Source organism: Carassius auratus, chromosome 46, assembly GCF_003368295.1.
Source record: "Carassius auratus strain Wakin chromosome 46, ASM336829v1, whole genome shotgun sequence".
In the NCBI taxonomy this organism is placed as follows: Eukaryota; Metazoa; Chordata; class Actinopteri; order Cypriniformes; family Cyprinidae; genus Carassius; species Carassius auratus.
In genome coordinates, this window is record NC_039288.1 from 18,411,282 (window position 1) to 18,439,279 (window position 27,998).

General features: G+C 34.0%; 2 protein-coding genes across 4 annotated transcripts; one reads left to right on the forward strand and one right to left on the reverse strand.

Moving 5' to 3' along the window:
• Nucleotides 1–187: 187 nt before the first annotated feature.
• LOC113064459 (SHC-transforming protein 3-like) lies at nt 188–26,636 on the reverse strand. Of its 3 annotated transcripts, XM_026235325.1 has the most exons (15): nt 26,510–26,636; nt 24,114–24,157; nt 23,147–23,396; nt 21,010–22,912; nt 15,777–15,847; nt 13,521–13,584; nt 11,120–11,239; nt 10,990–11,043; nt 9,406–9,457; nt 7,059–7,188; nt 6,838–6,985; nt 5,656–5,710; nt 5,367–5,561; nt 2,543–2,838; nt 188–822 (listed from the first exon to the last, which is right to left on the reverse strand). In XM_026235325.1, the coding sequence occupies exons 4-15, from the start codon at nt 21,571–21,573 to the stop codon at nt 694–696; spliced, it is 1,878 nt and encodes a 625-aa protein (XP_026091110.1). In that variant the 5' UTR covers nt 21,574–22,912; nt 23,147–23,396; nt 24,114–24,157; nt 26,510–26,636; the 3' UTR covers nt 188–693. The 3 variants fall into 3 exon arrangements, with proteins under 3 accessions (XP_026091110.1, XP_026091108.1, XP_026091109.1); XM_026235323.1 differs by having other exon boundaries at nt 21,010–23,558; XM_026235324.1 differs by lacking the exons at nt 24,114–24,157; nt 26,510–26,636 and having other exon boundaries at nt 21,010–23,912.
• LOC113064461 (cyclin-dependent kinases regulatory subunit 2) lies at nt 25,998–27,998 on the forward strand. Its single transcript, XM_026235329.1, has 3 exons — nt 25,998–26,220; nt 26,496–26,623; nt 27,292–27,998. The coding sequence occupies exons 1-3, from the start codon at nt 26,162–26,164 to the stop codon at nt 27,333–27,335; spliced, it is 231 nt and encodes a 76-aa protein (XP_026091114.1). The 5' UTR covers nt 25,998–26,161; the 3' UTR covers nt 27,336–27,998.

Sequence of the window (27,998 nt, forward strand, 5' to 3'; positions counted from 1 at the left end):
AAGCCGAGCGACTACACCTCCGACACGTTTAAAGAAGAAGCTAAACTCAAGAAATACTGGGAAAGCATACATATTTTACATTGTGAGCACACAAAAGCACCTCTCCTGGGCTCTGGATGCTACCAACAATGACCACAAGCACAATTAAGAATTTAAGTCATGCCACAGGTTTCAACGTCATAGAAAAATGAAGGTACTTTAAAGCCGTGTGTGTGTGTGTGTGTGTGTGTTCGTGCAGTATGTGTGACTTCTGCTAAAGCAAACACATTCACTTCATCTTCTCCAAATGATGAATGAAGGCTGCAGGGAAGGACCAACTCCTAAAACAGGTCCATTTCGTAGTTTTCCTTCTAGCTCTTACCAACGAACACGAAAAATCCGCTTGTGCTTGATAGACAAAACTAAAACATTTTTTATTCTAAAATACTCTTTATCTAGTTTTCGTCGCATCCCTCTCGGGGGCCCGAGTTCGTCTAAACTCTTTCCAACGGCTGTCCGAAATCCACCGCTGTCTTCTTCAAAAATAGAGATTCTCAGCCAACGCAATAAAATAACTCAGTTCAGTAAATCAGCTTTCGGAGAGAGCGCTTTAGCATCATCCAGACTGAAATCTGCGCAGTCAAGCAGCTGGACAAGCGTCACGTGTTCTCCGACGGAGATTCAGTCATCTGAGCGTGTGTGTTTCAGATGTCGTCACTGTTTTCTGTCCACCGGCTGCTTCAAACACAGTTCGCTTCCCGCCGAAACGATCGGCAGGTTGTTGTCACGATGATGGCCAATCAGGTGGCTTATGCTCTCGAATATGTGATCTTTCGTCCGGACCTTGAGGAGACATAGATTTGATTTGAAAGTTGATTACATATACACCACCATGGAAAAAAGTTGGGGTCAGTAAGATGTTTTATTTTTATTTTTTTTAGCAAAGACACTGACACTGACACAAAGTGACAGTTAAGACATTTCAAATGTTACAAAAGATTTCAAATAAATGTTGCTCTTTTGAACGTTCTATTCTTCAAAGGATCCTGAAAAATAAAATGTATCACTGTTTCCACAAAAATATTGTGCGGCACAACTGTTTTCAACGTTGATAATAATCAGAAATGTCATAAGTGTCAGTTTCTTGAAATTGAGATTTATACATCAATAAGCTCTTCATTGATGTATTGTTTTTTTAGGATCTATTTGAAAATCTGGAATCTCAAGGTGCAAAAAAAATCTAAATATTGAGAAAATCCCTTTTAAATAATCGGCAAAATACGTTCTTGGCAATGCATTTTACTAATAACAAATTACATTTTTATATATTTACAGTAGGAAATTGACTAAATATCTATATGGAACATGATTTTTACTTTTTATTACATATATTTATTTATTTATTTATTTATATTTATTTTTAATACATATACACCAGCACTTAAAAAATTTGGGGTCAGAATTTATTTTTTATTTTTTTAAGAAATGTATATTTTGTTTTAGCAAAGACACATAAAATGGATCAAAAGTGACAGTTATGACATTTCAAATGTTACAAAAGATTTCAAATAAATGCTGTTATTTTGAACGTTCTATTCATCAAAGAATCCTGAAAATTTCAATATATCACGGTTCCCACGGTTTTCAACATTGATAATAATCTGAAATATTTATTGAGCACCTGTGTTATTTTAGTATCAATATAATATTATAGTTTTTGTTAATATTCTCAATTAGATTACATTTTTTCACACTGTTTTCATTTTAATTTGAGTAATTTTATGCTTTTTTTTAAATGTCTATATAGTTTGTATTATGTTTAAGTTTAAATTAAATTGTCAGCTAGCGGAAATAATAATAATTTTATCATTGATAAGATAATGAACCCCTTCGTACAGTAAATCATCATATGATTCTGATTTCTGAAGATAATGTGACACCGAAGACTGGAGGAATGATGCTGAAAATACAGCTGTGTATCACAGAAATAAATTACATTTGATAATATATTCACATAGAAACCAGCTATTTTAAGTTGTAATATTATTTCACAATATTACAGCTTTTACTGTATTTTTGGTCAAATAAATGCAGCCTCAGTGAGCAGAAGACACTTCATTCAGAAACATCAAAAAATCATTGTGGCAACCTGGAGCTAAACAGTTTTAGGATTTGAAAATGTTTTAAATGAAACGAACGTGAATCTATTTCCGTATCTCTGTGACTAATCAAACATAAGCACTGATCACGTGACCCTGTGTTCAGACAGAGATGAGATTTTCTTCACCGATGCTCAAATCATGCTGGAGAACATGCACGATCTCAAACTCGTGTTCAACTTCTCACTTAAACCAGAAGCATTTTCTCCAGAACTCGAAGACGTTTGAATACCACTACGTTTACTTTAATACACTGTAAAAAAAACTTCAAAATTGCATGCTTATTTCAAGGTGCTGTGTCTTTGTAACTTCTTGTGAAATTTACAAGCAAACGGTTTACATATGTGTTAATGCTCGGAGCAGGATTTGTATTTGTAAGAGACAGTGTGGTGTGTGTGTCTCACCGTTCCCTCCGGATCGACCAGCAGCAGGTGTTTGGCCAGGCCGCTGTGCATCCCCGTCAGGACGTATGAGCCCGGGTTGGTGCTGCTCTTCCGCACCAGGAAGTCTCCGTCGCGGAGCAGCAGTTTCTCGGCCTGTCGGCGGCTCATCTCTCCGTGGTACCACGTCTGGTCCTCCAGCTCCTCCTGAGCTCTCAGAGCGGCGGCGCGCATCAGAAGAGGACTGGAGTTATCCACAGACGCCGCTTTGTGCAGCTCTGATGCTGGAGTCCGGGTCATGATGGCGTCCTCAAACGGCTCTGAGAAAACATTTGACATTTTTATTTAGTCTTAAAATGTCACCCAGTTCTTCATCTGTGTCCTTGGAGAACAAAAGCAGTCTGAAGTCTCTTGGGTTTATTTGTAGCAATAGCCAAAAATACACTGTGTGGGTCAAAATGATAGTTTTTACTTTAATATCACTTAATATTAGGGTATTAAGTGAAGATTGTGATCCATGAAGATATTTTGTTCACTTCCTACCGTAAATATTTCAAAACTTAAAATGTACATTTTTCAAAATCGAGATTTATACATAATCAATAAATCATCTTTACATTGATGTACGGTTTGTTAGGATCGGACAATATTTGTCTGAGATACAACTAATCTGAAGGTGCAAAAAAAATCGAAATATAAAAATATAAAATTGTCCATCTTAGCAATGGATATTAATAATCAAAAATGAAGTTTTGATATATTTACAATAGGAAATTTACAGAATATATTCTTGGAAGATGTTCTTTACTTAATATTTTAATATTTATAAAAAAAAAAAAATGTTGTGGTCCAGGGTTACATATAAGGTTGGTGTTTCAACACCAATGTTTTTGCTATGTTTATGATAAGTAATAAGCTGAAATGCTATAAATAAACTATTAAACATTTATATTGTAGGTTTTTTGAACTGCACTTTTATTTTTCTTATTATTCTTTTCTAAGAGAACTTAAACCAGCACTATTTTATAAAACATGTTTTGATATACCGTATAATTCTTCTCCAACTTTATCCAGATATATAATCTCTGTTCACCAAATGCCACAGTGAGGCGTAAAGATATTGAGATATTATAAACATTAGCATCATGATTTTCCATAAAGTTGCTTTGAAACAAAAGGAAAAAAAGGAAATAATTAATAAAATAACTCACTTTATCTAATTTTTATCATCTTTCTACTGAAAAACTGCGGAGAATGAGCTGACGAAGTCAGAAGATATTTAATATTCAAATGAGGGGTTAGATTGTGGACGAATGAGGTTTGATTATGGGCGGAGCTAACACACAGAATCACAAATGTTCAGTTTGGACACGGTCATGGAAGAGATTGTTTTTATTTGTTAGTTCTTTGTCACAACGTGTCTGGCTTCGTGTCATTTTATGCTTTTTTGGTATTTTCTCTCAGTTTGCTACAGCCACAGAGAATGATGTAAAATAATTTTGACAATCTAATCTTCTATGCTTTAAATTGTCTAAAAAGCCTGAACTTTAGTGTCATGAACTGCATTCTTACGTGCCATCTATTGATCGCCCTGTAAAACATGTACATTATATAATCCTACAGCAAGGGGCGGATCTACTAATTAAACATTATGGCCAATTTGAAAATTTACAAGCGCGAATCTTTCGTGATTCGTGATCCCGCTCCGAACCCCCGAACTGATTCAAATGATTTGCGATCCTCAAACTGACTCAAATGATTCGCGATCCCCATAACGGACTCAAATGATTCGCGATCCGGCTACGAACTCCCGAACTGATTAAAATGATTCGAGATCCCCATAACTGACTCAAATGATTCGCGAACCCGCTTTGAACTCCCAAACTGACTCAAATGATTCGCGATCCCCATAACTGACTCAAATGATTCGCGATCCGGCTACGAACTCCCGAACTGATTAAAATGATTCGAGATCCCCATAACTGACTCAAATGATTCGCGATCCCGCTCCGAACTCCCGAACTGATTCAAATGATTCGCGATCCCCATAACTGAATCAAATGATTCGCGAACCCGCTCCAAACTCCCAAACTGACTCAAATGATTTGCGATCCATCCCGCTACGAACTCCCGAACTGATTCAAATGATTCGCGATCCCCAAACTGACTCAAATGATTCGCGAACCCGTTCCGAACTCCCAAACTGACTCAAATGATTCGCGATCCCATAACTGACTCAAATGATTCGCGATCCCGCTACGAACTTCCGAACAGATTCAAAAGATATGCGATCCCCAAACTGACTCAAGTGATTCGCGAACCCGCTTTGAACTCCCGAACTGACTCAAATGGTTTGCGATCCCCTAACTGACTCAAATGATTCGCCTGACAGAAACGTCAATGTCTTTACGACAACCTGTCAAAATAAAATTTTGGTGTAACTTTGAAGAAATTCAAACAAAAAATATAGTACTATTGCACAGTAGAGTATGCTATTCTTCAAGTATTAGCATACTTGATATGCTATACTTCCTATTAGCTAATAATAATAGTTAATTAAAAAACACAGAAACTCTGGTTACAACCCATCAAAATAAAAGTTTGGTCTAACTCAAAGAAATTTTGTAAGAAATTGCTAAGTTAGTAAATGATAGCCTGTGTCCTTGTAGTGTGCACACATATATTTATAATCAAACTGATAACTGTGACTAAATTCAGTATATATACGTCTGCCATATGTTGCCACCCCTAAAAAATTCCTGCCCCCTTCTCGCCACCCCATCAATATTTTTCTAGATCCGCCCCTGCCTACAGCAGTGTTAAGAATGATCTGACTGTAAACTCTTACTCATGTCAAAGAGGTCCTTCCTCGGGCTGTCTTTAGCTGTCCCGTTCGTGCCCGACTCGGACGCCGTCTCTGACTCTGCCTGGAGGGCGGCCAACATCTGTGTGTCGATGTGCTGCGTGTTCACATACGTGGCCACTTCTCCTGGTTTAGGGGCTTGACCTTTGACCTCAGGGAGGCTGTATATGTCACAGGAGCCTAAAGGAAAGGCACAGACAGAAACAGGAAGATATTTGAGTGATCTGTCCCTTTAACTCGATCTCAAAACAGTGCGAATAAAAGGAGATTGTACCTTGTTGGATGAACATGGGGCGGCTCTGGTAGTAAGTCTGGTCGACTCCAGCTGCCTGTGTGACAACAATAAAATAATAAAACACAGGAAACAGAGGCCACACGACAGGAAGTCACAGTTTATTATAGCTCAGATTAAAATCACACTATTAATGTAACATTTACAGTAAGCTGTTAAGAAGTAGATCATGCAGAATGTGGGTTAAATAATATTTCTTTACTGTTTAATTTATATATGTTGGAGTAGGAAAGTTGGAATAGTTCAGTATTTTGTATTGCTCTTTTCAGTATTATGACAAAATGTATTTATTTATTTAACAGTTTATTAGATGTGTTGTGATTGTTCTTTTTGTGTTGTTATTTATTTATTTACAAATAGATAAATATAAAATGTATTATTTTAATTTAATTATTACATATGTTGGAGTGAAAAAGTTGTTTTGTATTTTGTTTTCGATATTAAATACCAAATATCATATTTATTATTTTAATTATTACAAATTGGAGAGAGAAAATTGGAACTGTTCAGTATTTTGTGTAGTTCTTTTCAATATTATAACAAAATGTAATGTTTATAATATATTAATTATTATTATTATTATTGAATTTTTTTTAAGTTGGAGTGAAAAAATTTGAGTTTTTCTGTATTTTGCATCGTTCATTTTGACATTATAGCAAAATATAATATTTATTTACTTAGTTTTATAAAATGTTTTTGTTTAAATACATTAATCTATTTATATTTAAATTATTCTGTATTTTTAGTAATGTTTACATGATAATTATTATATATATATATATATATATATATATATATATATATATATATATGTTGGAGAGGAAATATTGGAATTGCTCTATATTTTGCATTATTATTTTCAAAATTAAAACAAAACAAAAAAAAAAATGCATGCAAACATTACGATTAATATCGGATTTGTTTAGTTCCCGTTCCCTCAATTTAAAATTCTCTTGATTCATTTTAGTGACCTGATTTCTCTGATCTACAGAAGTAAATACTCTGTTTTATTAAAACCTCAGAATAATAGCATCATCTTTACTCTCATTATTTACCAAAACACAATTAACGAAGAGCTTGTGACAGAAACTCTGCAGAAGCAGCTGAGCTGGAGTGATGATCGATCTGTGGTCAGGTGACTATAAATAGCAGATGAGTGCAGACCTGGCTGCTGTCTTGCGTCTGATTGGTCAGTCTAGCATCAATGAATCCTCCTGGTGGCGGCATCTTTCCGGGAATGCTGTTGTAGTAGTGATGATCGGCCGACTCCTCTCCTTCCTCCGTCCACGGGGGCTCGTCTGTGCTCATAACCCTGAAGAGAGGACACAGTGAGAGGCAGAGCGGGTCTCAGGGTCAGAATCCTGTAGGTTTGGAGGAGGACTGACCTGTCGTGCATGGACGAGGGTTTGCTGGACGGACACTGCAGATAGAGCTGAAAGCGCAGGTCGAAGGCTTGACCGATCGTACTGATCACGTCCTGAGCAAGACCGTCAGAGCACTCCAGAATATGACAGGCTAGAAAACACGGGACACGTCAGGATCAATATCACCAATCCTGTCGAGAGCATGTCCATCACAAGCTTCACCCCAAAATCAAAAAACTTTTATGACCATTAGGATTATTGTCATGATAATTAAGCACATTTAACACTCTAAATTTAGAAAAAATATTTAAAAAATGCAAAAAAATTGAAGATTTTGTACATTATGGTAATTTTTATTTATTAATTTATACATATAAAATATATATTTTATTATTACAATACAAAAATAAAAAATGCAGTAAAATATATATTTTTCCTATTTTTATTCATGTTTTTAATTTGTTTATATATATATATATATATATATATATATATATATATATATATATATATATATATATATGTATATATATATATATATATATATATATATATATATATATATATATATATATATATATATATATATATATATATATATATATATATTGGTTTATTATAGTTTTTATTGACTGTTTTAGTGTTATTTTAGTACATCAATATGCAAGTGCAATGAAAGCTAAAATTAAATAAGCGAACATTTTTTTTAATTTATATTTTATTTTAAAAAAGGTTTTTTATGGATTTAATTTGAGTAATAATCCTGTTAACTGTTTTTAATATATGCTTATTTAAGTAAATAAAAATATTACAGTAAAAAAACACTGTAAAAATACAACATTAAAAGTACTGAGCATCACTATAATAAGAATTATATATATATATATATATATATATATATATATATATATATATATATATATACAACTTGAAGTTATAAATTATAGCGGGAATAAATTGACTTAATTAACAATATACTTGTATGTTTCACAGTCCTCTGATGTTGATAAACCAAATAAAACATTTAATCATTTTTAGTAAGTTTTTAATTTAATTTATTTAAAGTTGTTTAAATTAAAATGTATTTTAATTTGACATTTTTCTGATTTAATTATCAGCTTTTCATCAGTTCAGAAAACACAGGCGGTTCTTTTCCGAATCCACATTTGGGAAACCCTGCATTATAAAACTGAAATCTTGATAGTAATAATAATAACAATAATACTGTCTAAAGGTCTAATAAAGTGCTTAAATTAAAAAATATATATTAATTTTTTTTTATTTTGCATAAAGAAAATGAAGACTGTATATATAAACATCAAAACTTAATTACATTTCTTTCTTGTAATTTTAGGGTGAACTGTGATGAACATGTTTTTATCTGATTTATCCATTAAAATACACGAAACATTAACATGCAGGTACACAAACACACATGCACGAACACAAGACACAAGTATTAGATATCAGCAGATGGAGAACTGGCTGACTCACTCTGCTCTAAGGTGTTCATTACCAGATCTTTCCTCTGACAACATCAAAAATGCATTTGCAAGAACAGCGCATGTTTGTATCGAGAGAAAGTTAAAAGATCCATGAAATGAAAAGAGATGGAGATACAACAGCCACAGAAATTGATTTTCTGATGCTAAATGCAGCTGTGGTGCACTGATCAATCACGCTTGTGTGTGAATGTGCCGTTACAGGACGGCCCGGCGTGATAAACACAATAAACTGGCCCTCAGGAGCCGTAGAGTTAAAACTGTGGTTGACCAACAAGAACATCCTCAGTTCTGCACCATCCAGCAAAAACATGTTATGTAACTGTTATGGTTAGGATTGCAGGCCCTGCAATGCTTTCAAAGTGATTCTCTTAAAGGAACAGTTCACCCAAAAATGACAATTCTCTGCAGTGAATGGGTGCCGTCAGAAGTCACAAGCATCAAAATATTCCACACCACTCCAGTTCATCAGTTTATGTCTTCAGAAGTCAAAAGCTGTGCATTTAAAAGGAACAAATACATCACTAAGATGTTTTAACTTTAAACGGCTGGTTTTGGCTAAAATACGAAGTCTGGTCTGAATCAGGAGAGAAATCTGCACAGATCAAGCCCCAAAACAGCTAATATGTGGCTGGATTTTGATGTGAGGCACAACAGGAGATCATGAACTTGAATTTTAACTGGAAATAAATGGTTTAAAATCAAAACATCTTAATGATGGATTTGTTTCAGCTGTCGGCTTCTCAAGATGTAACATGGTGCAAGAAAGGATTATTTATAGTAGGAAACGAAAGAGTATTTTTACATCCAAACAATGCCACACAGATCATCAGAGCATGCAGCAGAGGAAAAGACGGGAATAATACCTCTCCGGTTAACGGGATCTTTCGCCACATAAGCGACGTAATCAGTCGTGTCCTGTTGAGAGAAGACACAGGAAAGGATTCAAACCTAAACTGAGCTAATTCCACTTCTTCATGCTTTTATGAGCCTGTTTTTTTTAAAGGTGTCATATAACGGCAAACACAATGTTTCTTGCTTTTTAGAAATGAGTTTGATGCATACTTTGAAATTCACAATTCATCCTCTGTTTATTGAAACTGGAATACAAAAAATGACTCATTTGTTGATTGGTATGATGATGACGATGACATCACATCTCATTAACATATGAACACCCACATTTACACATTAAAAACACGGATCGTGAAGATGTCGCGATTATGACATTTACATATTAAAAACTGCAAAACTAACTAATGATGATCACATCCATTAGCTCAGTAACATATGACTGCCCACATTTACATCAAAATTTAAAAATTATCTATTCTTGAAATTGTCATGACATCACATCTGAGCTCATTAACATATGACTGCCCATATTTACTCATTATAAACAGCTAATATTACTATAATTTGTAAAAATTAGATGATTATGACATCGCATTTATGATCTCATTAACATAAGACCGCCCACATTTACTCATTATAAACAGCTAATATTACTATAATTTGTAAAAAATTAGATGATTATGACATCACATTTATGATCTAATTAACATAAGACCACCTACATTTACTCATTACAAACAGCAAATATTACTAATTTGTAAAAGTGAGATGATTATGACATCGCATTTATGATCTCATTAACATAAGACCGCCCACATTTAATCATTATAAACAGCTAATATTACTATAATTTGTAAAAATTAGATGATTATGACATCACATTTTTGAACTCATTAACATAAGACCGCCCATATTTACTCATTAAAACCAGCAAATATTATTTATTTGAAAAAGTGAGATGATTATGACATAACATTAATGATTAACATATGACCACCCCCTTATACTTATTAAAATTCCAATAACAATGACTTCATGACGTTGTCATGATTACGACATCAGAATGATGATCTCATTAATATTACCACCCACATTAACATATTAAAAACTGCTCAAAGGCTTCAGCCTAAACCTTTTTTGGGGGGTTAATATGTAAAACTATGTATAATTATTTGGATTTAGTGTATGAGGACTGGAATAAATTACTGAAAAAATTACTAATTTGACATGATTTTGATGTCATATCTATCAGCTCATTAGCATATGAACAGTCATATTTACACTGTTCAATATTCAGAACCTTATAAACAACATGAACGCAGAAGCTAGCCAATCATAAAGTAATTCACGAACACAAGTCTTAAAGTAGATAAAACAGCTTATTTAGTGAATAGATCTTGCGCTGCTTTTGGCGTAATAAAGATTACAAATAAGATATATTTAGTATGGCTCCTTTATTCCCAGGAACACTGAAGTCGTTCTTCGATATGCCCTTAAACACTCTTCTCTGAGCTCTCTGAGATTTGCCATAAAGTGTGGTGAGACTGAGAGTCAGCGGAGGAGTGAATCACGGGTGTGATGTTGTCAAGTCTTACCGGATCTCCACCGGAGGCAAAGGATATGGACTGCATGTGATGATTGGCTATTATCTGAGGAAACAGGAAGGAGCATCACTCATCTGCTCCGACAGAGGGAAAGAGAGGAGATAAGTGTGTGTTTCTGGACCTGTTTGGAGTCCGGTGTCATCAGGTTCAAGCTGCTGGTGGAGATGTTGAGATTAATGCTCATCCCAGCAAACTGCAGGTTACTCTTGCCCAAAATACTGGAGAGGAGTTTGGAGGTAGGCTGAAAGAGAGAGAGAGAGAGACATCTTAAGACCTTCTTCATTGCTTCTTAACTTCTTACATGTAATAAAGATTGCCTGTTTGAAAACTATTTGTCCTGTATTGAAAAGTATAATAATTTCACTAATCCAAAATAATTTCCCACAAATTAAGATTAAATAAACTCTAAATATGTTATTGTATATTTAACCAATTCTTATTATAGTATTATATTAATTTGTAGTACTGTTATTTTAATTTATTATACTATTTTTGTCCTGCATAAAATATATAAAAATCATGTTCCACAAATTAAGATTAAATTTTTTTTTTTAATTATTCATTTAATTTTATATTTCACTAATTCTTTTTATATTATGTTCAGTTGAAGTACTGTTATTTTATGTCCTTTATTGAGATTTGTGAAATCTCACTGGTCCAAAATCATATTCCGCAAATAAAGATTCAATATTTTCTGAACAATTATTTTATTTAATATTTTTTGTATAGTATTATATTGATATTTCATTTGTCGTACTGCTATTTTAATTTATTTTGCCAACTTTTGTCCTGTATTGAATAGCTTCATCCACAGTGGAATCTTAATAGTCAAAAATCATGTTCTAAATAATTATAATTTTTTTAATTAATATTTTATTTATTCTTGTTATACTGGCATTTCATTTGTAGTATTATTTTAATGTATTTTTATTTTATAATTATTTAAACGTATATTATTTAGCTTCAAATGTTTCGTCAATTAAAATGCAGTGTTTTGCCATGCACACTTAAATTAAAATTAAATTCAAATCACTTGTGTCAGTCTACATTCATATTATAAAATGGAAGAAGATTCAAAAAACAAAAACCATGCATGCAATGCATCCTTCTGTGTCCAGCATCGTGTCATTAAATCAGGACATTCAGCACGGCACGCTTTAAAGCTTCCCTAAAACCCCCACACACACATACGTTCATCTGAAAGCGGACACGTCCCTTTCCACGGCTACAAACGTGCATCAGACACACACACACACACACACACACACACAGCAGGAGGCAGGAGGGTTGATTACTGCTGCTCAGTACAGAATGAGTCACCATGCTAACAGTATGCCCACACACACACACACACACACACACACACACACACACTGCAGCACGCCATTTCTCTTTTCTCCAGCCTTTATTTGATCTCTAACCGTCTTTATCTCCCTCCAAACCTCATCATGCTCCTCGTTTAGCCTTTTTCTGTTTTTACCTTATTTACTTCTCCCTTTCCATCTTATATTTCTCCATCAATATCAATAGCCTCCACCTCTGACCACTTCCTGTTGTCATGTGCAATAGTCTGTAACTCTCTTACGCTGCTTGTCTCTGGTGCTTTTTAATTAAATTGAATGTAATTCAGTTTTCCTCATTCACGTTGTCTTAGACGCTCAGTTTTCATGGAAAAGAACTTCTGAGGTTTAGACTTTTCACATTCTCTGCTGATTCGCTGGGGGAAATGGATTTATAAATGGATTTATAAATGGATTTATAAATGTTTTTTTCAGTTATTTTCCTAATTCTTGTAAAAGTTTTATTAATTTAATTTAATTTGTGTTATTTCTTTTCAATATGTGTATATAGTTTATATAAATTTATTTTACAGTTTTAGTTATTTTAGTACGTTGAGTTAAATTAAACAAAAAATTAGAAATAAATTAAGTATATAATTGTATTTTATATGAAGATTAAATATATTCAGAATTATTTAATTCTACATTTGAATATTTAATATTTTATTTAGTCTTATATATATCTACATTCCATTTGTAGTACTGTAGTAATAGTATTAAATTTTATTAATATTTAATATTTTATTAATCAGTGTTGATTTTTTTTTTTTATTATTTTAAATTATTTAACTAATTTATTTACAAATAACTAAACAGTGGCTTCATCAACAATGAAATCTTAATAATCGAAAATATTGTACAAATAAAGATTAAATATGTTTTAAATAATTATTTTATTCAGCGACTAAAAGTATATACTTTTTTATTAAATCATTTAATTATTTTTTTTTTTTTTTTTGAGTTGGTTTTAGTTGAGAGTAATAACCCTGGCTGATAGCATTATCAAATTTGTCCAAATACTTACAAAAAGGCACACAATCATCTCATAAAATCAGACTTTCCATGATGTCAGTCTGTCTTTAGAAAGCTTTCTATTGTGCTTTTGAAGCTGAATGTGTTACAATATAACACGTCTCTGTTCAGATGTATTTATTATTTGCTCTAGGATGACTGCACATGTACCTTTCTTTTGCGCAGAGCTCCTTTGGCACCAGGGACGGCTTCACACACCAGACTGATCGCCTCCCTGCAGAGAGGAATTACACAAATATGAAGACATGAGCAATTCTGAAGCACAGAGAGAGCAACCTGTGTGAAAACAGTGGCAAAAACAAAGAAAAACAAGGCAAATCATCCTGTCAATCTGACCCAAAGATAAGAATCTTAGCATTTTTTATTGTTCATGAAGATATCTAGAGAACAGAGCTGCCACAGGTTATATTAAAAAATATTTATAATGACAATAACATATGCTAATACTATAAACATACACAAAATATTAAAGAATGAACAAAGATGAGTGCAGATTATTGTGATTTCAATAGTTAACGCTCATGATGATATCTAGAGAATAAGGCTGCCATAAGTAGATAGTAAAAATAATATAAACAAACAAAATATACAAATATAAATTGTAAAATAAAATATTTATTTTTGAGGAAAATTAGTGTAGATCATTATATTTTTCATAAATAAATAAATAAATAATATATTTTGTGTGTGTGTGTGTAAAGAAAACAAAGACTATTTTAATACCAAAAATACTATTTTGCACTGACTTTATTCTCATAGAAATTAAGCATGTAATTTTTTTTATATAATTCTAATTAAAGCTGATTGTCGTTAAATTCTTATTACTGTAGTACATTTATTTATTTAAGCATAAATTAAATGCAATGCGACCGTTACTACCATACTGTATAAATACTAAAAAAATTTATGTAACAGTAATAATATTTAGAATTATAAAAAAAAATAACAGTAATGAAAAATTACCTAATTTTACAATGCAATAAATATTTATGGTCCTATGAATTATTATTTCTGGGAAAATAACATTGCTTTTAATTGCATTTAATGTTTTGCAAAAGGCACAGTATATATCAAACAATGTCAGTGTTAATATAGATAAACCTGCTGATGGTTCATCATTCAAGAACAGTTCAAGAGAGTGATTAGGAACAGCAGGAAGTCAGGCAGAAAACAGGATATGACATCATCTCCAGCGCTGCTAACGCTAGCGGCCCACACTAAACAAACCGCGTCCGCTGGGATCCCATCTGATGTTACACAATGTCTCATCAGCACACGGATGCCTTACATTCACATCTCGTTTTAGCAACAATAAATGAGCGTTTGACTGCGGATTCAAATAAAGAATAAAACATAAATGTGCCATGAAGACCACACAGAGCCATTAACTGTGATTTGGCAGCAAAACAACAGAAAAACATAATTATTAATAAATATATAAACATAAGAGAAATATATAATGGAGAAAACATAACATCTGTCCTCTCTGTTATATGTACGACTGGAAAACCTCATTCATTTTAGTGAATCGGTTCATTTGGACAGTTCACAAAAACAAGCTAATAAATAAATAAAAATTTAATTAAATATAAATTAATATAAATACAAGGATCTGTCCCCATTTTGTCAATGTCTTTTAAATTATTTTATTAAATAAATAAATGCTAATTAAATGTAAATAAATATAAATAGAATTATCAATTTTTTTATATATTATTTTTAAATAAATATATATACACAATGATTTATTCTCTTTTTGTAAAAGTTTTTAGTTTTAATTATTTTATTTATAAAATGAATAAATTAACTAAATGTTACATTTAATAACATTTTAAAACATAGGAAAATTAGGGAAGATCATTATGTTTTATCTTTTGTGATTATTAATAATATTAATCTATATATGCAGTCAGAGTTGGAAGAACAGTCATTTTATCTCAATTTTATAGTTTTTTTTAATATAAAATATATTTAGCAATAATACTTGTCACTATTTCTTTACATTTAAAAAAAATGTAATACTGCCAACAAATTAAAAAATATATAATAATAATTGTGCTTGAAAACACAATTGGTTAAATAATTTTACATTTAGATAAATCTAATTAAATGATCAATAATTTTAAATGTAGATAAAATATTATTTATTTAACTAACAGTGGAAATTGTATAAATCATTATTATTATAATTTTTTTTTTTTTGCATTAGATGGAAAGCATACATCTGAATCCAAATCCACATACAACTAAATATTTGCAATCTGTAAAACATTAAAATATTACCAAATTAACCTGTGCATCTGTGCATGCTATTTCAGCTAATATTACCCACAATTCCTTGCACAACATAACAAGAAGCGTTTGTGACTGTTATATATATAAAACTTGTAGAAAGACAGAGAGTACCGTGTGATTTGTGATCGTGTGGTGAAGTCCAGGGATCTCATGGACCGGAGGACTTCAAGACAGCCCAAATACTGAAAAAGAAGACAGAAATAGGATTAGAGCAGCTTATAATCATCTTTTCTTCAACACTAGATATTATTTTCCCGTGTGTGGGAGAAAAAACATTTTCAATATTCAAACAACATATTAATTACAATTATTCATGATGCATAAAATAACAAAAATGATTAACTACAAAATCAAAGCAAAAAAAAAAACATTTCATACTCATCACATATTATTTAATCTTTATAAAGCTCAAAACCCTGACAAATCATGTACTAAAGTATTAATTAAAATCAATAAAATAAAAATATTTAAAATAAACCACAAAAGAGGACACTGAATAAAATGACACATAAAATGACACATTAAAGTTTTTAGGATCAATCTCATAATATTACATCTACAAAAAGGCACAAACCCTTTACCTTAAATGAACCGAAGAAAAATAAAATAAAATAAAATAAAATAAAATAAAATAAAATAAAATAAAAAATAATGATTACCAACAACAACAAAAAACTGACTATTAAAAAAAAACACTCTTTTAATGGTTTAATGATTAATCTTATATCAAATAAAACTCAAAATGCTAACCCTGCAATAACTATATAATAAATAAATAAAGTAATACATAACATACAAACCAAAATAAAAATAAAAACTGATAGAAGGCATTTAAAAAAATAATAATAATAATCATGCTCCATCTTAAAGGATTCACCTCATATTTTTAAATCTTAAACTAAAACCCTAAACCTACATGAACTACATAAGAATTAAAATAATAAAAATAAATCAAATTTAAGAGTAAAAAGTCATTTAAAATGACTCAAAAGTACAACTTACAGGATTTGTGACCCTGGAGCACAAAAGCAGTCTTAAGTCGCTGGAATATATTTGAAGCAATAGTCAAAAATACATTGTATGGGTCAAAATTATAGATATTTTCTTTTATGCCAAAAATCATTAGTATATTAAGTACATATTTAATAGTAAATTTCCTAGTGCAAGTATATCAAAACTTAATTTTAGATTAGTAATATGCATTGCTTAGAATACATCTTATTATTTGTTTTGCACCCTCAGATTACAGATTTTCAAATAGTTGTATCTTCAGCTTTGTATAGATAATGAGATGATGTATAAATCTCTATTTTAAAAAAAATGACCCTAAAGACTGGTTTTGTGCTCCAGGGTCACACATCACAAAAGCACGAACTAAAATGCACGTAAATAAGATCCAATAATCATATAAAAACAGCCAGCTCTGCAGGAGGCGTCCGTGGAGAGCCGTGTCACTTCCTCTCCAGGCGATGACATCATCCATCAGCACAGCTCTGCTTTATTTAGCCTCTCACCTCGCTGATCTCTCAATGCTGTATGACTCACTCACTCAGAGTCTCTCTACAACTTTCCTTGACTAAATGAATGATTCACCAGCAGTAAGCCACCTGAGAACCCACTAACTCCAGCGTCCGCTCCAGTCACGTCACCTTCTTCCAAGAACACCGTAAACGCTGATTAGTTAAGTTTACTCGAGTGGTTCATGGAAAATTATCTCCTTACTGCCTTGTTTTTATTGCCTGGATTAACTCTGGTGTTCGACTCAAAGCACAGAGAGGAATCGAGGCCGGAAGCGGACGATGAGTCACTGATGTTTGGGCCAATAGTATTTGGCTTAATACAATGATTGGGAATGTGAGCTTCTTGAATGATAGTGTTAGAGTATAAATTTTTCTTTTATGCCAAAATCATGTTAGATCATGTTCCCTCAGGATATATTGTAAATTTCCTACCATAAATATAATTTTTGATTAGTAATATGCATTGCTAAGAACTTAATTTGAACAACTTTCACTGCAAGCTACATTTAGTAAAATGTCAAACTGAAAATTAATTTAATGTTTTAACATTAAATATATTTCTTGCAATATCTTCCAACACCTTTATATTTTCAGTAACATATAGTAAAATATCAAGATAAACGATAAATAAATGACCGAAAAGTAAATAATTTTATATATAATTTAACATTAAATATATATTTTGGAATATATTTTTTAAAAACCTATGGATTTTAGCAACTTTTAACTTTTTTGTCACTTCAAGAAAGTGGTTACTACATATAGTAAAATGTCAAGATAATCAAAGACAGTAAAATTATCATAATAATAAATAAATAAATAAATTAGAGAAGTAAACAATTTATAATTTATAACATTAAATATCTATTTTTGTAAAAAGAAACTTACATCTATAGATATTTAGCAACTGACAGTAAAATGTCAAGATAATAAAAGACAGTAAAATTATCATAACAATATATAAATGAATAAATTAGAGAAGTAAATCATTTATATTTTGTAACATTAAATATCTATTTTGCATTTATTTTTACACCTATTGATTTTCAGCAACTGACAGTAAAATGTCAAGATAATCAAAGACAGTAAAATGACCAGAAAAATAAATGATTTTAAATAAATCACTGAAAATTAAATAATTGAATATATATTTTGTTATATTATATATTTTTTAACCTACAGGTTTTCAGTAACCTACTTTTTCTTGTTTTGTAGGAAATAAGGTACTACATTTAGTAACTTGATGATAATCAAAGATAGTAAAATGATGAGAACAATAAAAAATGCCCAAAAGGCCCAAAAACCTACTCTAAAAAATATATTTAATAAATGCATATGTTATGCAAACTTGTATTCTGTGTTTTGAAATGTATAAGTACATGTTGCATTCTCAGAAAAATGCCAACAGGGGGCTTTAGGAATATGCAATGTATATTCACAATAAGTGTCTTATTAATTTTAACAGAAGAAAAAAAAAGCCTGTAGTCTGTCTGAATGCTAGTCACGTTTGTTTGAGAAGCTCCCATCCAGTCAATGTCAGCGGCTGTCCTTTTAGTCAAATGGAGCATAGTCTGTGTGTGTGTGTGTGTGTGTGTGTGTTCATGCACAGGGTCACTAAATAAGTGAACTGTAAAGAATAACACACATTCAGTCCGGCAAAGGGGGGTTTGGTACAGACGCCGCTAACTTTTGCCAACTTACTCTTACTAAAACACATCAAACTCGAACAAGGAGCTAGAAATACTGTCCTTTACTTTCCCTGTGTCACTCTCTGTACGTTGAATGCTTAGAGAGACCTTTGTCACTCATAATAAAACACATTAAATTAGTCCACTTCCATTGCACGCCGGTTTGCACAATATAATTGAGTCGTGTTGGCGGTTCGTGTTTTGCCTCAACACCAATTCAGAACTAAAAAAAAAAGCTAGAAGGGAATAATGTATGATTCATGCTGCACGAATCCAAGTCACCTTTAGCTCAATGGGGCTGCGAACATGCCTATTTGATCGCAAACACACTAGACAATACGCTTAAAATACACGATACTGTAAAATCTGAGGTCAGTGTTCAACATGCATTGTCTATGTTTGTACAAAAGCATTAAAATGCACTTACCGAAGCACAAATATTTTAAATGTTTGCAAAACATCCCTAAAAGGAGACGATGATGTTGCATGTATAGAAGAGAAATGCACATGCACCACACAGTTCTCAAGCATTTACACAATGCTATGACCAGCAAATGAATGAATGAATGATATATTATATATGTGTGTGTTTATGTTTATGATTAACATGCATGTAGCACCTATTTATGCACATGTTTATATTTATGTCATATATAATTATAGACAAATACAAGCATGTGCATTCATATATCGAATGCACAGAATGCATGCATGCATGTAAAACATGGCGTACGTGCACATATTTGCACAAATCAAAACTTCAACAGTCAAAGATCGGTTATCATGCTTGTCTTTGCATATAGATGTGGACAAGAATAACTGCTCTGTCCTGCACACGTCATGATCCTCGGAGACGATACAGTAACAGAACCGTAGCCGGAAAAACATCCCCCCGGACTGGTGACCGGTCGCCGTGGTTACGCGATTTGCATGCACTTCCTTTTTGATGTGATAAACTTGCTGTTAATTTGAATTGATCAAATCTGTAGAGGTAAAAAAATAAGCGGCCTTTGCCTTTGATATTTAAGGGAAGCTGAGAATATAATCACAATAACGATGCACATAGAGAAGAGTCCCTGAAACGTAAAAACATGCTTTACTGTATAAAGTGAATTAAATAAAGCTATGATTGGACACGAATGATTCATTTTATTTACTGTAGAACTCCTTTACATCCGTTTTACAGTTTTAAAACATAAACACAATATTTTCCTGTTAATTAATATGAAGCTGCTTGGTATAAAGCGGTGTACATAAATATAATGTGACTTTAATAATGAAGAGGAATATGAAAAGTCACGCTTGCAAACTTTCCACATTCATTTTAACTTATATTTACATTTTGTATTATTGAGATATTATTCATATTTTAAATTTTAAAGTTTTTCTTTTTTTCTTTTTTCATTTTAAAATTAGTTTTAATAATTTAGCTGTGTTTTTGCCATTTTTCTATATATTTTTTTTTAAATAGATCTATATAGATTTATTTTTTATTATATAATTGATATTAGTTATCATATAATTAAAAAGAGTTTTATTTTATTTTATATTTAAATATTGTAGCATAAGAAGTTACACTAAAGGAAACTGAGGTGCCTTGGCAACTAAATAAATAAAAAATACATTTATTTTATTTTTTTTTATTTTTTTTATTCAATGTTGATTTTATTTTATTTCAAGTAATGAAACCAAAAAATGTTTTAGTTTTAGTACTATAACAACCCTGGTTCAGTCACAGGTGTTTATGATATTAGTTTTACGGTTTCGCTCAAATGTTATAAAATATCAAACACTGGTTATGCATAATCATCCTTTGAAGTTCCATCGAAGAAAACAACTAAACTAAATTTTAATTCACTCATTTATTCAAACACAAACATGATCATTTAATCTATACCGTATGATTTCATTCCAAACTATTTTTTAACGGTATTACAAAATCAGATTTACATGCATGTAAGATGAACATGGTGCAGTATGTGACAGAACAGTTTGTGCTTTCATGGTCAGTTGTGAATCTAATGGTGCTGTTTCGAGTCACTGGCGATCTGTAATGTACACATAATCCCTCCGTCCCAGCACACGGAAGGAAAACAACAAGAGAAATGCAGGACACAGAAAGAATTTGGATCTTACCTTAACGACGTACGTCACTCCAGGTCCGGAAATCTTTTCGGCTGAGTGCAGCCATCCATGAGACGGCTTATTCACTAGACCACCGCAAGCCACGGCACCCGATGCTCCCAGGCCCCAGCTCTCTCCGCCGGGCTGAGACTCTTCCATCCTTCCCTTCTTCCCAGAGTTTGTGGATCCGGGCTCCAGCGGGGCGTGAGGCGCTCCAGAGGCCGCCGGGAGGGTGGATGATCCTGGGCTGCCGGATCCGCCTCCTGTCGCTCCTCCCTGGAGTTTAGACACGGCCAGGTCCTTGACGGCGGACGGCAGGCCCTTGATGCCTAGGAGTCCAGAAGAGTTGGCGAATTTGAGGTTGGAGACTTTGTTAATGAGGGTGCACAAGGTGCCAGTCTCTTCCACAGGGTCAGGCGGCAACACGTCGGCTGGTGGGGCGTACGGAGGGTCGCCCACGGGCGGCGACGGCGGGACGGCCGAGACCTTGGCGTTCATGGAGAGACCGTGCAGAAGCTCATCGACGGACGTCACTGACTCATTCCGGAATCGGTTGTATTTAGCACGGTGAAGCATTCCCCTCGGTGTGCCAGCCTACACGCGAACGGACACATCCAACTCCCAGCTGACTGTCCACTTCTTCAACATGCTGGAGCCGAGAAAGCGTCCCTCAAGGGTTCGAAGAAAGCAAGCGAGGGGACCGTCAGGAAAATCCGACGCCTTGCGGCAGCGGCAGCAGCAGCTTGGGGACCAAAAATAAACCAGAAGACGCAGAATCCATGGAGACAGAGAGAAAAGCAGCGCGAGGTCGCTCCTCTACAGAGATAGAGGGCCAGAGATGACAGAGAGAGAGAGAGAGAGAGAGAGAAAGAGCTCTACTGATGGGATGTCTCTCTCTCCCTCTGCATCCTGGCAGATCCCTGAACATGCATGACTCACTCGGAGAGAAAGAGAGAGAGAACGAGAGACCCTTCTCAACAAAAGACTCACTCAACACTGCAGAGCACTTTCCCTAACAAAAAAAAAAAACAACAACTCCCACCTTACAGCTCAGTAGAACCAATCAATTCTTCAAATTCGCCCTGTTTGTAGGAACGCCTCTTGCTTTGATTCGGTCCGTGTTGAAACAGATAAACAGAATGGAAAAGATGCAATAAACAGATCACTGTAATGAAATCCGAGCTCAGTCAGAATGAACTAGAATCAAAATCAGTCAGCAGCATAATCCACTGACATAATGCAGAAAACACGACTGAGTACAGTGCGTGTTTGTGGATCACATATACAATGAAACTTGGAGCCCTCTAAATTTCCACACATGCAATCAGAAGCAAGGTGCTCTACTCAAAAGGTGTGTTGTATGACCTGCCATTGATTGTAAAATAATAATCTACCAAACTGATGTTAAATATTTGAAAGCGTTCTCCTTTTCCCAAGCATCAGTCTGGTTGGTTCTACCTCGCTAATGCATCGCCATTGTTAAAAAAATGTGTTCAAATTTAAATCTTTGTTCGTCACATACGTTCTTCCTTACGTACTACGAAATCGGCATAAATCCATCCACACGAGCACTCGAATATATCTCCCCCTAGAGAGGACAAAACAAGCTAGGCTTTACTCCTCAATGAGCTTTGCTGTATAATTAAACACAACATTCAACGATTCAATCTCACTTAAATGCCATCCGTATTCAGCAGGGACACGACCGTAAACAGTGATGTCAGATCTCCCAGCCCTAATAAAAAAGAGCCAACGGGATGAAGCCCACGATATTAAGGCAGGAAAAAAAGAGCCATTCATGTAAAATGTCCAGAAGCGCTCGTGACAGGGAAGCAGCAGTCATTCACAAGCTTCTTGTAGCGCTGCGGCTAACGCACTGCAGTCCTTCCCAGCGTCTCGCTTTCTTGCCTGCAAACTGAAAAAAGAGGAAAAGACAGAGAGAGAAACAAGGAGAGAGAGAGAGAGAGAGCGAGCAAGGGTTTGTCTTCTCCACTAAGACAAAAGCAAAGAAAGCGTTATAAGAGCTCCTTGTTCTGTGAGGTCACAGAGATGTGGAAGAGATGCTGAGGAGAGGATGTGAGGATGCTGGGGAGCCGTGCACACACAAATGATTTGGGCTTGCTGTGAATGGAAAGGCAGAAGGGCATACCAATGTTTCTGTGAATGAAGTCAGGCCTCGGCAGCTTTCTGCATGGCAATCCCTCGGGATGGATCCCAACCGGCCAATCAGGGAAGAGCAGGATGACTCATTCAGGGTAGGCTGGCTGAATAGTGGGACAAACCACTTGAAGCACAGGTGATGGGAGAAACCATTCTCTCCTGACAGCACTGCATACTGCGTCGCTTCGAAACTCCTGAATGCATGTAACCCTAAAATACATCCCGGTGGGATGCATGGCCTGTTTCGGAAGAAAACAATGATAGTCGATTGCACTCGCCGATAAACTGATCCCTCGTTGTGTCTTTAGCACATTCATATGAATGAAGGCTGATCAAAGAACATACACTGAATTATATGATGCATCCTGCACAACAGAGCCGTTTGATTGCAGTAGGTCGTTCTAAAAATAAAAACACGCAGCAAGAGCAAAGGAACTAGATTTGTACATTTCTTGAAGAAAATGTCAGTTTTTTTTTTTTAAATGTAATGTGGTGCAGTTGCTAGGGTATTAGGATGGTTGCAAGAATGTTGCTATTTGGTTGCTAATGTGTTTGTGACTGCTTTTAGAGTATTTACAGTGTTGCTAGGATGTTGTGTGTGGTTGCTAGGGGCTCTCTGACTGGTTGAGTTCATTCTTCAGTGTAAAACTGTCTGAGTTTTATTGTCCAGTAGATGAAAAATCCACAAATCTGATGCATTTAGGGAAGTTTAAGAAAAGAATATCCATTTAAGTTTAAAAATTAGCCTTGAATGAAGTCACATAAAATATTTGTTGGAATAACATGCACTAATAAAAAAAAATAAAAACTTCACTTTGACTTCTAATATTTAACATATTAAATATAAAAAGCTGATCAATAGCCTTCAATAATGAATAAGCTGAAGTGGTGCACATCTGGATCAGGATTTATTTAATCTCTTCGACTCTACAGTGTTTCTCAGGCTGTTTACTCACAGTGGAAACGAGTTCATCGGGTTCATCTTCATTTCATAATACACCTGAATGATGAAAAACACAGAAAATCTGTTACAGATATATAAGAAATCATACTGTATTTATTACAAATTATGTGTTGTATGTGTTTATATTTATACGCATAGAGAGAGAGGTGATAGTGGGTGGCGGACTATGTATGTGTGTGTGTGTGTGTGTGTGTGTTTGTGTTATCTTCATAGTCGTGACTGAAGTGTGTCGGGTTCACTCCTACACATGCTCATTAAAACAGCAGGAAGTATGGAAACTGAGAGAGAGAGAGAGAGAGAGAGAGAGAGAGAACACATAAAGCTTTTATTTCCAAAGTCCAAAAATCACATCACATCACATGATCACATGTCTGTTAGGACACATATGAGGTATGTCACTCTTAAATGGCAGGAAAAGCAAGCTTAGACAAGAATAATTTTATTCCTGTGACTGATAGTAAGGTTTAGTGACCTAAAAGCATTCGTTTAACTAAACTGCAGATTTATAACAGACTATTTTCGTTTTTGTGACCCTGAAAGATTCAATATTCTAGATGTCTTTTGTGACCCTAAAATGTCAATTTACAGTATAAAATTTTTTAATATAGAATAAAACAATAATATCTACTACATATTGATAGAGCATTTATTTCAAAACTGCATATAGCAGAGTAAATCTTCCGACTGGATCCAGAAACACGAGAGAGAGAGAGAGAGAGAGAGAGAGAGAGAGAGAGAGAGAGAGAGAGAGAGAGAGAGATAGAGAGAGAGAGAGAGATGCTGCTGCCTACAGGAACCTTTACTGTAACCATAGTTTCAAAGACAGCATAGCAACAGGAATGAGGTGAGGGGGCCAGCCTTAATGATTGGCAGCTCACATCCGGTGGATGCCATTGGCTGCTGCGATAGAGTGTTTTCCGGTAGTGTAACATGCCACTACATGCGTTTGCAGGAAGATGGAATTCAGGTGTTACTAGGATACCGCTACATAAGATCAGCATTTGTTTTCATGCAAACAATCTATGATGCAAATTCCCGAGGATGAGTCACTATAATTGACTCATGAACAATATTGATTATGAAGGCTTATGTTTTTGTGTGTTTTTAAATTCTAATGCATTTAGGAGCATGAAGATAAAATATTATGTATCATTCGGTGCATATCTCAAAAAGTTGTAATGGCACAAATGCATATTTAATGTGTAAATTATTTATATTATTTAACAGAAGCTTGAGTTTATTTAGGTGTTTGACATAAAATGGACCTTAACTTGTGCAAAATGATTTTTGGTTATAATTATTATTATTATTATTATTATTATTATTATTATTATTATTATTATTTAATACACAAAATAAAGTGTGCATTTTCACATGAGCAAGGTTTTCAACAAATAACTGCATTGTCTTTTTGAAGCCAAAATTACAGATTGTTTTTGACAGAACAATTAGGTTTCATTAAAAACTGCATGTATAATGATTATATGAAATTAGATATTGTTTAAAAATGTCTGATGAGTTATAAAAAAAAAAAAAATAAAAAAAAATAAAAAAAAATATATATATATATATATATATACATACATATTTCTTAAAAGGACTTTGGTTAAAATGACAATTTTGTTTATTACGTCTTTTTTTATTTCAGCTTTTCTCTTCTGTTTTTGAAATATAATACAATTTATACGATTTTATTTTTACCTTCTTTGAAAATTTGAATACGTCGAGCACTATAAAAGTTAGATGCAATAAAAGTAAAATGTTATTTAAAAATAAAAATACAAAAAAACATTATTATATATTAACTGGAACATTTTTCATCGCTGATCGGTTTCCTCCGCCCCCGCCCTTCCGACGTGCTCACGCTGACTCCAATCACATGACCTCTCTCAACCAATCAGAAGCGGCGGCTCCGGTTGAACAGCGGGTTCAAAACTGTTTCGGTTAAATTTGTTAAAGTTGCGAAAGTCTGATTGAATCCTTCTTTCACGGATCAATACATCTGATCATTGTCATAAGTGACTTAATTTAACAACTACAATGGCTCATAAACAGATCTATTACTCGGATAAATACACAGATGATCTTTACGAATACCGGTAAGACGAGAAAAACGAGGTTTGAGGCCTCGACACGGCGCGTGTTTTTATTTAAGCGTCAGTTGTGCGTCAATATTGAAAGGAAGCGTTATGAATTGCTTAGTATATTTAATTCATACGAATTTGGTCATTTTAGAAGCATGTTTTGACGTCATTTGAAATCTTGTGGAAGGATTGCCTCCCGTGTGCTTTTACTGTAGTGACGTCATTCCGCAGCATCACGTTCACGTCAGTCACAGCACGTAAATATTATTGATTGTCGTTTTGTGACGCAGACACGTGGTCTTACCGCGAGAACTGGCCAAACAAGTGCCCAAATCCCATCTGATGACCGAGGACGAGTGGAGGAGGCTTGGCGTGCAGCAGTCGCTCGGATGGGTGCATTATATGATCCATGAACCAGGTCTGAAACACACACAGACACACACACAAACACAGACAAAACGACACACACACACAGACAGACAGAAACACAAACACACACAGACAGACAGACACACACATACAGACAGACACACACATACAGACACACACACACACACACACACAGATAGACACACACGGCACTAAAGTCAGCTGATCTCTGAGCATGTGATGTGAATCTGGGCTTGAATATTGCATTTCCAAACTGTGTCCTTAAAGGATAAATTCATTCCAGAATAAAAATCCCAGATAATTGACTCCGCTCCATTCTATCCGAGATCATGTCTGTCTTTCTTTCATTTGAAAAGAAATGAAGGTTACGGAGGAAAACATTCCAGGATCCCAGCCGCGGAATAAGGCTCTTATCTACGTTAGCCAATCGATCATTTTCTAAAACAAAAATAAAAAAGTCATATACTTTTAACCTCAAATGCTTGACTTCTTTGTGTATTGAAGTTCATTATTTGGAGAAGAATCCTGGAATGTTTCCCTCAAAAGCCTTGATTTCTTTTCAGCTGAAGAGAGAAAGACATGGAGGAGAGTAAATGATCAGGAAACGTTTATTCTGAAAGTGAATGACTCCTTTAATATAAAAGTTATTATAGATGAAAGAACTAAAAAGACTTAAATTTGATGGTTATTTTTCAGAACCTCATATTCTGCTGTTTAGGCGACCTCTGCCGAAACAGTGACAGCGACCCGTCAGGAACACTCCTGTGGTTTTCAGTGAATACTGGAGAACTAACCACGTTTTCTGGACTCCTTTGACCATGATGCTGCGTTTCACGTCTGTTGTGCTAAAACAGAATCAAGGGATTGTGGGAAATGTATTTTCAGTGAAAATTAAGGACTCTTAACTCTGGAAAAAATATTCATAATAATAATGTGACTCCAGTGCCTCTCTGAGTGAAGCCAAACCTTTAAAGATTTGTGTTGAATAAAAGTCTGTGATGCATCATCAGTGTTTAGAAACCTAAATCAGTGTTTAAGTGGCTGAGCTAAATACATTTTTTGGGATAAGAGATGTACTAAAGGGAGATTCTTGGTGTCTATCTCGTTAAGACATCAGCCATTCTCAGGTTGAAATTAATTATTCAGGGAAGGCGATTGTGATACTGTACAGATGCTTTATGAAGTTGGAAATGTGCTTATATCACATAAAACTTTGTTAAAAAGGTAGAAATACAACAAGAGCCATGATCACAGCACTATCACCAACTGTGCTACCTGAAAAGAACAAGTTTTCACCCTTCATCACAATGTACTTTTGAAAAAGAATAGAATTGTGACTGTGTAAACTGTTTTTTATTATTGCTGCTCTTTATAATAAAAAAATGTATTAAAATTCCACCTCA